The sequence below is a fragment of the Pelobates fuscus genome, chromosome 5 (assembly GCF_036172605.1).
Source record: "Pelobates fuscus isolate aPelFus1 chromosome 5, aPelFus1.pri, whole genome shotgun sequence".
Lineage (NCBI taxonomy): Eukaryota > Metazoa > Chordata > Amphibia > Anura > Pelobatidae > Pelobates > Pelobates fuscus.
Genome location: NC_086321.1, coordinates 338,688,784 through 338,703,030, shown reverse-complemented (window position 1 = coordinate 338,703,030; position 14,247 = coordinate 338,688,784). Strand labels below are relative to the sequence as shown.

Genomic DNA, 14,247 nt, shown 5'->3' with positions numbered 1-14,247 from the left:
ACAATCAAACATTTTATTTGTTTTTCTTTAAATTTATAGCAAGGTCCGGCTACAAAAACTGGGGTAAGTCTGTGGATTAAAAAGCATAAATTTAAAAAAAAAATTGTCAGTCACTTTTAACCCCTTAACCCCTTAAGGACCAAACTTCTGGAATAAAAGGGAATCATGACATGTCACACATGTCATGTGTCCTTAAGGGGTTAAGGACCAAACTTCTGGAATAAAAGGGAATCATGACATGTCACACATGTCATGTGTCCTTAAGGGGTTAAGGGACCCTTTATTTTTTATATGATATTTACTAATACCCTACATTTAACAAAAAACTATTTCGTAAAGTTTGAAAAATATAATTAAATGAATAAAACTATATCGTATTATCCTGTAACTGGATGGCTCCATTCTAGCTCCTTGTTAATCCAGTCTCTAGGATCACAGGCAATTGAGGATTTAGGGATCATCCAGTTCTGTTCCAATGAACATACAGAGAAGTCGTAGTCTGAAGTGGATGTGGAAATAGTCATTAAAGGGACACTCAACTGCCCAGAAACAAACAGAAATTACTGTTTAGTAGATATAATCCCAATGAAAACATGTATGCATTAAATTATGCATTTTGTCATTGGGGGTGTATCTAAAAACAGTTTGCTAAAGCTTGCAGATCTCTTGTGTGCTGCCTTTGCAAGCCCTCCCCTTCTACCCCCGCCCAGACTTTCTGTGGCTGTCCAATCACAGACTTCCTAATGCATCTCAATGAGAAGTCTTTGGAAGGTAGGTGATCTGGGCAATTATCTGCTTCTTCAGTTTAAGGCCACTGAGCTAATCAACCAGGAAGTAACAGGACTGTCTGTTTGATTGACAGCCAGTGGGGTGTTTCACGGTTAATTTATAAAAGGGCCAATTTCTATTGAAATCTGCTTTTTTGTAAAATGAAATAAAAAGGACACACTATTCACACATAAAGCACTTCAACAAGATTGTTGTCTGTGGATTGGGCATTTAAGGGCAGCCTGGAAAAATGATATGCTGTACTTTTTAGTCTGGCTACTCTGGCCTTAAATTTGAAATCCACTTTGAAATCTCGCATTGGTAAATTACCCTGTCAGTTATGGACCCTACAAAGCCAATCTATTAAAGATCTATTTATATAGATTTAATTTATTCCATATCACTGTTTGTAGAGGCATAAAGACTTTGTTACAGATATAAACATCAGGAAACAGACACTACTACAATACTTTAAAGGTTCTATGAGTTTTAAAAAAAATCTTGTATTGTTGGAGATATAAGTATTCTCTGTCTATTTCCATGTATCGTCATTTGTTAAATAAATAAAACAGATCTGGAAATCGGTGCTTTTGTCTAGGGTAAGGGTTTGTTAGTGAATTTTGACATTTCCCCAAATACTGGCTTGTAATGCAAGCTCAGAGGAAATTGTATTCTCCAAAGCTCTAAAAAATATGCATACAAGTTAATTTTTCTTTGACGATATCACTGTTTTTGCGCATGTGTAATATAGTATTCTTTCTAACAATCATATGTTTAAAGTTTTATTTTTTAGTGAACGGCTGGCTACCATTGCTGCCTTGCCACACGTAACAACACCATCTCACATTTCAATTCTTTGCAGGGGACCTTGGAAGATCAAATCATCGAGGCTAACCCAGCAATGGAGTCTTTTGGCAATGCCAAAACACTGAGAAATGACAATTCCTCTCGTTTCGTAAGTAGTTTCTGGGTATATATTTTCAACGAAAATGTGTGTAGAATAAATTTAGACCCCAAAACACAGGAATCAGAATAAATTGAATTTTATTTAAAATGAAGTCCTCCGCTTACTGTCAGCCAAACACTATGCAGGTCTTGTAGTTCCTGCACAGTTCCATGATAAGTTCATGGAAATCTGCTGAGGATAGCTGATCTCAAGTGGAGCTCACTGTACGCATTTAATGGATGTTTCAAGCACCATAACTGCTACAGCTGATTGTAGTGTGTAAAGCAGCGCTCCATTCCCCTTGAACACTTCAGCTGTAGTGGTTATGGTACTAGATGTGCTCTTGCACTCCTCCGAAACAAACCGTTTCAGAATGGTTTGAAAACCTACCTGGGTGTCATGGGCACCGGAGCTGCTTCTGATCTCCTGCAGGAGAAACCGAATGTCTGGTCCAGCCATTTTCAGCTAATGATTGCGGTCATGCATGGCCCTGCTTAGCTCAGTGGAGCTAACCAAATACTCCTGCAAGTATAACCTGGAAGCTGCGCTGCAGAAGATGGTGCCCAGTGGGACCCAGGTAAGTGGTCAATGATGTCATGGCGTTAGGGGGGATTATATCTGTATATGAAGAGTGGAGAACATGTATGTTGAGGTCAATGCATTAGGAGAGTTGATGCCTATTTATAAAATATTTAACATAATTCTGTTTCGCAGGGAAAGTTTATCCGAATACATTTTGGACCAACTGGAAAGTTGGCTTCGGCTGACATTGACATTTGTAAGTATATAGCACTGTAGAAGTTGTAGCACAGAAAAAAGATGACATACTGTGAATTATAATCATGTGAATTAGCAGTCATGTAATTGGTCATACCAGACAGACAATTTCGTTCAATAAATACGGTTACCATGGAGATGCTGACACTAAACTAGTTTTAAATGTTTGTGAAATCTTAATTTAAACTCCAGTAGTTAGTATTACTGAAACTACCTGAAGCCCAAATTGATTGTATTGTTAGATGATAGGTCACCTCTTATTTAATCTAATCTTGACTAAAGTGCATTTTGGTGCAGTTTCCCTTGGAATTGCCAGAGCTTCAAATTTTCAAGTGTTAGGGATACTACTAAGTCTGTGGAGAGCTACCAGATTCGAATGAACTGTAGGAATTGTAGGAATGTTGAACAGCCAGAGTTTCTGTAGAATATGAGTTCAGCTGAAGTCCAGAAATGTCCGTGCAGATGCATATTAGAACTCTGTGCAACTCGGGGGGAAAATAATTGTATCTGGTTCTGCACAAGTTTAGTTAGGCTGTCCTAAACCTTAGTTATTTAACACCGTGCCTAAAAATTAAAGATCAGGTTGCACCTATTCCTAAAAACTAGCTCACGAATCAGATGCCGGGATAACACCTTCTTGTTTCTGTTGGTGAGTTAATCATTGTTGAGTTATTGGTTTGTCAAGAAGCTAAGCCTCTGATGCACATCCTACAAAATGTTCTTGTTTTTTTTTTATTTTACACCCTTTAATTTTTTTTTTTTAGACCTCTTGGAAAAATCAAGAGTGATTTTCCAGCAGCCCGGGGAGAGAAGTTACCATATATATTACCAGATCCTATCTGGAAAGAAGCCAGAACTTCAAGGTGAGTTTGAGCGAGCATGTTTAGACATGACGGAAGGTCTAAGCAAATGTTGGCTTGAAATAGCACTCCTATTCCTTCTCGTATAACATCTTGTTGTGGTTCTGGTTTAATAGCCATCTAGTGTCTGCGCACGTTTTTGAACTAACTAGTATTTGACCGATCATTAAGACTGAAAGGTCTTTATAAATAGTGTTAATTTTATGTTTTTTAAATTGATTGGACTGTGGATTTTAAATGATGTTATATAACTTACCTTTGTATTATTTATAATATACCGCACATTTAGGAAGTGGTGATTTATTTTGTATGGTCAGCATTCTACCCTAGGTGAAATTAGTTGCCATCAAGATCCTCTCTGCTTTGGATATTCCCCTTAGTCGTTTATTTTATAGCTTTTTTGGGTATGGGTTGGGTTGTTGTTTGTTGTGTTTTTTTTTTTGGTGTTCAGAAAGAATAAGCACTTGTATGTATATGTCAGGAACACAAATGGCAATATAAAAAAAACATTAGACATCAGTAAGACCTGTTGAGATGGTGGCACATGAAAACTAGCAATAAGCGTGTTCAAGGCTTGTATATGATACGTTGTTTTCTTAGACAGTAGGGTTTACACAATCTGCTATACTAACTTAGTAATGAAGAAATTATAACTGCTCTTGTAATGTGGAAAGTTAATGGTAGGTTATGTATGATGAGCTATTCTTTGTCACAGATCTTAAGTGAAACAACCTCCATGGAAACAAGCGGAATGTAACACCTTCAGAACATTGCTCCTGAATTGCTCCAGAATTGCTTTTTAAAACTTCTACCACTTCTGTTGAGATATTTCTTAAGCTCCCCGACTAATACAGAGATTATCTTACAGACATGTTGCTGCTCTCCACCAATCCCTATGATTACCACTTCTGCTCACAAGGTGTAACAACCGTCGATAACCTGGACGATGGAGAAGAACTCATGGCCACTGATGTAAGTACCACATCACAAACAACAAGACAATAATCAATGTTTATTGTGCAAGGATGTAGTAATAATAAAACTGGAATAGATGTTATCCACCCAAGTAGCAAAATAGAGCCATCTTCTTTAAATAGTTTGTTAAAACATCAATAAATGCCTTCTGGGTTAATATTGGCTATATGACTACCTATGGATGCCTAGACCAAAATGTAGTTTTCATTAGAAAAAAATAGTCAGCTAAACGCAGAGGTTCCCGGTATGACCAAAGTAGGGTATAAGGTCCATGGTTAACATCTCATGGATAAGTTGACTGCTCAAGTCCACCAGACTATGGCTTCCTTTAACAAACCATGGCAGAAATTTACAAAGGAACGTGAGACTGATTTTTTAATAGGACAAACAACCCATCTTTTACAATTATCTATCAATTGTTTTCTTGGCATATGTCCTTCTTTCTTCTCTAATTTCTGTGTTATTACACTGGTGTCATTTGAACACGTTATCTGTCTAAAGAAGGCATCGAGAATAATAATAAATATGTTCCATTATGTTCTTATATACTGATAAAAATCTGGCCTTCTCCCCCCCCAAAAAAAATTCAAATATCTAAGTTCTACAACATTACGTCCCAAGAGGTATTTATCTGCCACATGACAACCCCCATCCACGTAGGAACATTTGGGTGGACATGATGCTTACACACGGACGGGCCGAAAGCCACCTTTCATGTGCTAATATTAACATGATGTTAAACTTTTACTATATGACACAATGTTTTTTCGAAAGTTGTACTGTTCAACCAATTGACTGTAACATGCTTTAAGCAAACTATTCAATAAAAACATAATAAATATAAAAAAATCTGGCCTTGAGTCGCTGTTCAAGGATTTTATATATTCACCAATATACACATCATGTAAAACGCTTATATCGACAACTTATAACATGTGAATGTGGATGTAACAGTGACACCTGGCTCTTTGAAAATTAAGGATAAAACATAACAAAACAAAAAAAGTAGGCAGCATAAGTACACTATCACATGAAAGTCCAAATTCACCGACACAAAACACTGAGTGCTCTCTGATGTTCAGGAAAGGAAATGGTGTTTCCTTTTTAAATTTAGTATATATTGTATCCAAGATTGGGTCACTGGTAAAATTGTACAACTGAAAAATGTGTTGCCAATCCAATAAGATTTATAAAAAACTGGGATGCAAAGCAGGGGCTTATGCAGATAATGACGACTTGAAGTAAGAATAAAAACACAATAAATATAGCTCGACATTCTATAGGACTTCTGATAAATTTCTAGTTTTCTCCAAGCATATGCAACATGATCCTATGTAGGGAACTTATGCCAGGAACGCATATGCACCGATACACGATTTACAATATGGTGTCTTTCTCCAGCACGCCATGGACATTCTTGGTTTCAGTCAAGATGAGAAGACAGCCAGCTATAAAATAGTAGGCGCCGTCATGCACTTTGGAAATATGAAGTTTAAGCAGAAGCAGAGGGAGGAGCAGGCAGAAGCCGAAGGCACTGAAAGTGAGTGTGTATCTTTTCTAATGACTGTCCAACAGTTGTCCTGCTATCATTACATGACCTTGACCATCCTGGTCAACCGAGTTAGGGGGCGGCCATACTGTTATCGGAAGTACTGGGCTGAAAATGGGCAATATAGAGTATCTACATATCCGTTTTATTTCACAACTTAAACATTGGAAACAGTGCAAAAAAATGCATTTTAAAGAACTTAATGAAATATATGTTGAATTTGACTTAATTGGCAAAATAATTGGTAAAATGGTTATTTTGCCATGGGTAATTATTTGATGAATTTCAATGTTGTGAAATGTACATTGAATCTAGACACTGAGATTTAAATGATTGCAGTATATTGATTTGTATAGGTGCTGACAAGGCGGCTTACCTAATGGGCATCAGCTCAGCTGACCTCATTAAAGGTTTACTCCACCCAAGAGTTAAGATTGGAAATGAATATGTGACCAAAGGTCAAAATGTGGAACAGGTAAGTCCTTGCAGTTCCATACGTGTGTTGTTATAAGTCTTGTTGATATAATAAACCCTCAGCTTTGTTTTCCTTCTATCAACTGAGTCTAGGCTCAGGCCATGACCAATGCTCATAAAAGTTTAGATAACTCAGATACAAACTGATCCCATTATTATATTGCCTCAAGAGATGACTTCTCTTTTGGGCTGTAGTAGGTGCAGAGGGCATACGGACGGTGGGGGGATAGCGGCTGCAGTGGGAGCAGTGAGGGATAGGGGCTGTAGTGAGTACAGGGAAGGATAGGGTTATGTATGTGTTTATTGCCAGTAAAATGACACTAGCCAACCATGCAACATAGAAAGGCAAGGTAACATTATGTATGTGTATATTGCCAGTAAAATGATACTAGCCAACCGTGCGACATAGAAAGGCACGGTAACATTATGTATGTGTATATTGACAGTAAAATGATACTAGCCAACCGTGCGACATAGAAAGGCAAGGTAACATTATGTATGTGTATATTGCCAGTAAAATGATACTAGCCAACCGTGCGACATAGAAAGGCACGGTAACATTATGTATGTGTATATTCCCAGTAAAATGATACTAGCCAACCGTGCGACATAGAAAGGCAAGGTAACATTATGTATGTGTATATTGACAGTAAAATGATACTAGCCAACCGTGCGACATAGAAAGGCAAGGTAACATTATGTATGTGTATATTGACAGTAAAATGATACTAGCCAACCGTGCGACATAGAAAGGCAAGGTAACATTATGTATGTGTATATTGACAGTAAAATGATACTAGCCAACCGTGCGACATAGAAAGGCAAGGTAACATTATGTATGTGTATATTGACAGTAAAATGATACTAGCCAACCATGCAACATAGAAAGGCACGGTAACATTATGTATGTGTATATTCCCAGTAGAGTGATACTAGCCAACCGTGCGACGTAGAAAGGCAAGGTAACATTATGTATGTGTATATTGCCAGTAAAATGATACTAGCCAACCGTGCGACATAGAAAGGCAAGGTAACATTATGTATGTGTATATTGACAGTAAAATGATACTAGCCAACCGTGCGACATAGTAAGGGTAACAGGTGACATTACCTAAATGTATATTTGCTAACTAGTCATGTGAGATAAAAAAGGTAACAGCTAACTTTATTTATGTGTATATTGCTAGTTACTTTATTTGCCATTTTTCAAAGAAGCACATGTTCAGTGGTTCAAATTAGTTATCAGCTGATGCTACATTGTTGTTAGGCATAAACTGAATATCAAATCAGTGAATGAAGCCCATCATCACACAGTTACGTTGATGATAAGACAATAGAGGGATGCTGTGTTTTTCTGTAGCTGAGTGGCTATTAATGTGTCTATTATTAATTGCGAACCTTTTCCCAACACTCTCTCTTTTGTAGGTCGTTTTTGCAGTTGGTGCTTTGGCGAAGGCTACATATGACCGCATGTTCAAGTGGCTTGTTAGTCGAATTAACAGGACGCTGGACACAAAACTATCCAGACAGTTCTTCATAGGAGTCCTGGATATTGCCGGCTTTGAAATATTCGAGGTAATTCTTCTATTCAGCCTAACGTTAAAGAAAAGAAAAAAATCTGCAATATACAAAAAAGCATTTTCCTACATTCAAAATTGATTTCATGTTCCGTATGGTTTGATTTTCTTTTATTTTCTTTTATTTATTTTTATTTTGTATTATAATTTTTGCATTGCATAAGGTTATTACAGACACACCTGAGGCACCCCAATGGCAATCCTCAGGCATAACATCACGCTTAACTTTTGGGGCACCAGAGAAAACATGCACAATTTTATATTATATTAGATTAAAGCAAGGTTTAAGCAGGTAAGGCACATGAGTGTAACTAAGACTTTGAGACAAGTTAAAAAAAATGCTAAGTGCCTGTCTAGGGAGATGTGGTTCCACCTTGCGGGGCTTTGTGTAATAGGAGTGAGAGTCTGGGTTGGTTAGAGCATTTGGAGACTTGCCAGCTGAAGAGTCTGTATGCGTTATTGGGAGAGATGCAGGAAGGCTTCCTGTCTCTCAACCTATGCCCATCAGCGACAGGTCGCAGTCCCATTGGTGCTAGTCAGCCAGTCAGGTACTGTGTAAGACTGCAAGATGGCACTGTGGTGAAAAGTCAGGCGGTGCAAGGTGATCCACTGTCCGCTTCGTGTTTCATCCCACTCAGAGCACTCCTGCCCGGGCTTGGACAAGCCCCTCCACAGCCCATGTCTGTGTGAAGCCTTTCTCCAGCTGCTGTCCACCTTGCCTGAGGCGGGTCTTCACAGGGCCGGCAGCAACATGGCGGTTCATTTTCTTTTTTTTATATCTTTATTAACATGGCATATTTTATTGTATAAAAAAAAATGATTCTTGACTTTTATTTAATGTGGTCTTTAGATTACGATGTGACACACTTGGTCCCAAACAGTTATTACAGACATATTTGGTTATTATATTGTAATATAAAACATACTGACTTTTATGGGGAGGAATGCGCTTAAAACAGCATAAAAATACTGCACAAATTCTGTTGTACTTTCACAATGTGTTTGTCAAAATATGAATAAAATAAGGTATATGGTCAGTTATCTTTTTGATGCTTTTTATTCCACACTTAGGTCAAATTGCAGTTTTTTTCAGAATAGGGATTTCCTAATATAACAGGTGTAAATAACATTAAAATAAGTTTCAAATTACCGGTAAGTGATTTTCAGAAAAAAAAATCATATTATTCACACTGTATGTCTCTATTTTTTAATGATTTATAAATGCTTGTTTCAAGATTTTCTTCTTTTTTTTATTTATTATTATTAAAATTCTCTTTTGAATGTAATATTGAAACCATGCCGTTATCTGTCATTAACAGTGTTTTTATTTTTTTTTATTTTTTACAGTATAACAGTTTTGAACAGCTCTGCATCAATTTCACCAATGAGAAACTGCAACAGTTTTTCAACCATCACATGTTTGTCCTAGAACAGGAGGAATATAAGAAGGAGGGAATCGAGTGGGTGTTTATTGATTTTGGGTTGGACCTTCAAGCTTGCATTGACCTAATAGAAAAGGTACCATCTGCAATAAAACATGGATAATGTGAACAGATGCAATCTGTGTTGGATGGCACAAAATGTGGAGTAATGCGTAGGATGAAGTAGTGATACACGCAGAAACGTTGGTGGGATTGTTCAAAGAAGGAAGTCTGGTGTGGAGGACAGAGTTATCTGTGAAAAGATGATTGAATGGTGGAGAACAATGGCTGGTTGGTGTGGGTCAGGTAAAATAAATGAGATGGTCAGGAAAATTCGACAGGGTAGTGCAGAGTATGTGTAAATTGTCCAGGAAGAGGACAAGGATGGTGCAAGAATGGTACAGGAAGAATAAGACAGATGGAAATGAAGAATGGGCATGATGTAGAAGATCAAAACCTTGTGTGTGTGGGTGCAGAGAGATAGAGAAAGCATTCAGGAAGTAGCAGAGAGATAGGTTGGAAAAGTTGTCTGGAAGAGAGAGTGGGAAGGTAAGGTGATGAGAGGTGGCTTGGGAGAATGGTAGAATAATGTCAAAACAGAACTTGCATGGGTTGGAGGGAGAAATGTAAAAATGCTAATCTATTATTAATTAGATATTTTTTCATTGGAAGGTTTAAGGAAAGTAAGATTTTAGCGTACTATCTACACCTAATATAACGTGTACATAATCTATAAATGTAAATATATGTATTTGGATGTGGATTAAATCTAAATATGGGCTGATCTCCTGACTCACATTCTTCTACCAGCCTTTAGGTATCCTGTCCATCTTGGAAGAAGAATGTATGTTCCCCAAGGCATCAGATATGAGCTTCAAAGCAAAGCTTTATGACAATCACTTGGGAAAGTCTCCCAACTTCCAGAAGCCGAAACTCGACAAGAAACGCAGATACGAACCTCATTTTGAGCTGGTCCATTATGCTGGAGTGGTACGTATTTTTTCAGTATTTTGCCGCTATGTTGTGAGCATTTTTTCACACACTATCGCTTTCTGTGATCATACAGCTTCTTTCATCCACCCCTTCACTTCTCGTGCATGCAGTGTTTCAATGGCAGTGAGGGCTTCACAGTGTGAAAAGTGAAGAGACATTGTCTGACATCTGTCCCCCAGCCCTCCTGCTTACACATTGCTGCATTGTATTCAACCTCCTTAGAGAAAGAGGAGCACCAGGTTAGACAATGCAGCAGGCATGGAGGCAAAAAGTCTGCGTCAGGGGAAATGGAGCTCTACCAACTCCACCCCCTGCTGCTAGCAGCCTATGACAAGTCAGAGGGCAGGCCCGCCTTTTACAGCAGCATATTTGCTCACCGAAATTAAGGCACTGGGAACGCTAATGAGTAGTAATAATTAACAGAGCATAAGCCACACATGTTTGGCCAAACATACATATCGTAAAGGTGTACGTATTCACAAAAAAAAAGTAAAAAAAAAAACAAAAGAAAAAGCGATTAATTTAATTAATTAATTGCAACAGAAATTAGGGGGGCCCTGGCCCAGCTGCCCCTATGGACGAGCCTCTACTGGCCTGTGGGACAGCCTTTTTTTTTTTTCAATTCTTTATTTTTGCATGTGCATATAAGTAACAGACAAGCATGCAGGGCCACGACAGCAGCTGCAGGCATATTCATGGCATTTCAATGAGTGGCATTTGATACAGCACATTTTTTTTTTTTACATGAAACAGCAAGTTTTGTTTCATTCTAGACATGCATATGACATTCCTAGGTACCTCTAGGGTTAATAATATGTTTAGTGGATTATCAGTTAATTTTCAAGCTAGGACAACAACATTACTATCATTTTATTAGGATTAGGTAGTCGCTATGAAACAGTGTTAGATTAGATTAACCATGCTAGTGAGGCTGTCGCTTATAAACATGTTATGCAGTATAGTAGTAGATGGAAAATGTGTGGTTGTCACCCTGGTGGATCGGGGCTCCCCGAGCTGCCTCCGTGGGAGAGAGTCGGCATCCTAGTGAGTCCAAGACTTTTCATAGAGGGGCAGTCCAGTTTTACCCCGATACCTGCTCTGTGGTGTCTGTGTAGTGGAAAGCAAGCGTCCTTCAGAGCAGGGCTCGGAGCACGGGTTGTCGGAGTGTAATTCTGCGTTGTTCACTGCGGTCCTCCGAGGTGTAGCCTGAGCATGGTGGGCTTGCCGCTTTCGGTCATCTGCAGGTTGGTGTCTGCAATGTTTAGGCTCTGGGGGTATCCATGGAGATCTGTAGCTCTCCGGGGTATCCTGTCAAAGGCTGAGTAGTAAGCGGGTACAGGGTTGGTCTGCTAGCAGAGGTGTCTTGCTGGGTAGATGGCACGGGAATGGCCGATGCTTGATAACCTATCTCCTCGGTGCCGCTGCTGTCACCCGCACCCTCAAAGCACCTGTTGCTTGCGTTGGTGGTTTGTGTGGTTGCGGGGATTAGCACGAATATTGCTGCTTCCCTGTGTGGCGGGATCTTCTATCAGGAGCTGTTTTGTGGGTAGTGGACACTAGGAGGGAGGTTTTTCCTTCATGCAGTCGGCGCATGTGGCGCCCGCCATCTTGGAGGCAGCGATCAGGTTCCCCGGCCTCAAATGCAGAATCCCGCTTATGGCCACCGGGTGAGGACCGGGATCACCCCCCCGGTCCATAGGGGGGGGAACGGAGCCGGGTCTGCGCCGATCAGTGCTTTTGGCCGGGCTCTGTGGTGCAGGATAGCGAGGCAGCGGCCGTCTGCCTCACTCACCGCCGGAGAAGGCCCGGGTTAGGGCACCGCGATCCTCTCCACTAGGGGACTGTAGCTCAGCGAGCCAGCCTCTCCCCAGGTCCAGCTGTACCCCGGCACTAGGCATCTGAGCTGTCGGTCCGCTTTAGGTGAAAAATACATGTTTTAGCGTGTTTTCAGTGGTGTTTTGCCGGAGCCGCTGACTTGCGACCCTCCAGCACGGCGGCCCGGCCCCGCCCCACGTGGGAAAGACTTTTAAAGCTCTGACAATTCTAGGATTAAAAAGACAACCTGCTTATTATAAAAAAATACATATTTCTACAAAAAGAAAAAGCAGTGTATAATATACGGTAGGTACTCTTATTACTCTCAAATATAGCATGGCTGGCCAGCTATTTAGGAATGACATCTATCTGATGGATAACTATTCTATGGCTCACTCCTGAGCATGTACAGTTTTATTTGTTTTTTGTTTCTTTTACACAAAGTTAGAATATTCAGAATATTCAGAATAGAGGATAAAACGGGGGATAATAATAAGTAAACACCAGTATTGTTAAGCTTTTCTCACACATAATCATTACGTATACTAAAGAAAAGGTTTGATGACCCAACTGACTGCTTGACAATGTCTGACCCAGCAGGTAATTTAAGTCCCTTTGACACCACTACCTGCAACATACAGTCAGCTTTGATGTACAAACAGAAGGTTATCTTAACCTTGAAAGAGACATATGTCCACGTAATAAAGTTCTGGCTTCAGCTGCTGTTTAAAACGCTAGATGACAAGAATCCCGTGCTAATCCCTGGTTTTGACAGGTATCTCACGCTAATCTCTCATTTTGACAGGTACCCTACAATATTATTGGCTGGTTGGATAAAAATAAGGACCCTCTGAATGAAACCGTTGTAACAGTCTTCCAGAAATCTTCAAATAAACTGCTGGCCAGTCTGTATGAAAAATATGCTGGCTCCTACTCGGGTAACAGGCTTATTATTCTTAATTCAAATATTCCTACAATGTTACAAACAACTTGATATACAGTAGACGGTCCCCATAATAAAAAGGAATAAGGTCCTTGATCATGACATGATATACAGCAGACGTTCTCCAAAATAAAAGGGAATGAGGACCCTGGAAGTCTACAGGGTGTTAGAGCATAAGACAGACAGAAGGTTCACTGGGGATCAGCTCACTTGTGTTGTTTGATGTTTTCTAGGGGTTGCTATGATGTGAAGAGATGGGTTGGGGGGAGTTTGCTGTAGCAAGAAACATATTGACGAGAACGAGATGCCAAGGGCAAAGACAGAATTAGGGAGACATGGTCAGCATTCATCAAGCCTTCTGTAAGAACACGCAGGCTCGGTATGGAAGTGGGTCCAGTTTTTTACAGCAAAGAGATTACATTTACTGACTCTTACAAGCTTTATAATTATACAGTTATATGCAACTCCATTCAAATACAGGACATTGCATCGAATCCTCGAGACCCACCAACAGCTCAGGCTTTATCATAGTTTTCATTGGAACAGTATTGGGAATGGCTTAACCCATGCACTCTATGGGTGCTTGAGGACTAAGTTGGAACAGCTGACCTAGATAATGTAATCAGTTAGAGGAGATATATCTATTCTATATGAAATTTCTGCAGATTCAAAGATTTTATTGAGGTTGCAGAGTTTAACACAGAGGAATTAAACAAATTACACCAAAATATCAATGGTGGAAAAATTGCCCAATGCGTCTGCTGTGACATTTTAAAAATATTTATTTTATTTAATTAATAAAACACTACAGCTGTCGGTAGGTAACAATAACACACAAATGTAACTTACTAAATCGAGATCATAAAATCAAAGCAACATGTTCATATTCAGCAGTCTTAATAATCTACCGTAAAGCATATACCAACAAGGGATAGCTATAGAAAGTCTGTTTAAACCCTGGATTGACAGACTATGTTTAGTGGTTACGTTTATACTGCTAGCAGCTGCACAGAATAAAGGTCTTCCAATCTCAAATAAGGGTCTTCCAATTTTATTATACCATTGTAATAGCATTATGGGTTTAGGTTAGCCCTAAGATTATTTGCCTAATGAATATCCAACAAAGTGGCAATCTTAGTGGCACCCCAA

General features: G+C 39.3%; 1 protein-coding gene across 2 annotated transcripts in view; it reads left to right on the top strand.

Moving 5' to 3' along the window:
- MYH7B (myosin heavy chain 7B) overlaps positions 1–14,247 on the top strand; it is a 47,034-nt gene that overhangs the window by 16,273 nt on the left and 16,514 nt on the right. For both annotated transcript variants that reach the window (XM_063455770.1, XM_063455771.1), the window contains 11 exons: positions 40–63; positions 1,631–1,723; positions 2,429–2,492; positions 3,256–3,354; positions 4,220–4,323; positions 5,728–5,866; positions 6,232–6,350; positions 7,775–7,924; positions 9,274–9,444; positions 10,158–10,337; positions 12,961–13,093. In XM_063455770.1, coding sequence (XP_063311840.1) covers positions 40–63; positions 1,631–1,723; positions 2,429–2,492; positions 3,256–3,354; positions 4,220–4,323; positions 5,728–5,866; positions 6,232–6,350; positions 7,775–7,924; positions 9,274–9,444; positions 10,158–10,337; positions 12,961–13,093 — 1,276 coding nt within the window. The remainder of the gene's footprint in view (positions 1–39; positions 64–1,630; positions 1,724–2,428; positions 2,493–3,255; positions 3,355–4,219; positions 4,324–5,727; positions 5,867–6,231; positions 6,351–7,774; positions 7,925–9,273; positions 9,445–10,157; positions 10,338–12,960; positions 13,094–14,247) is intronic.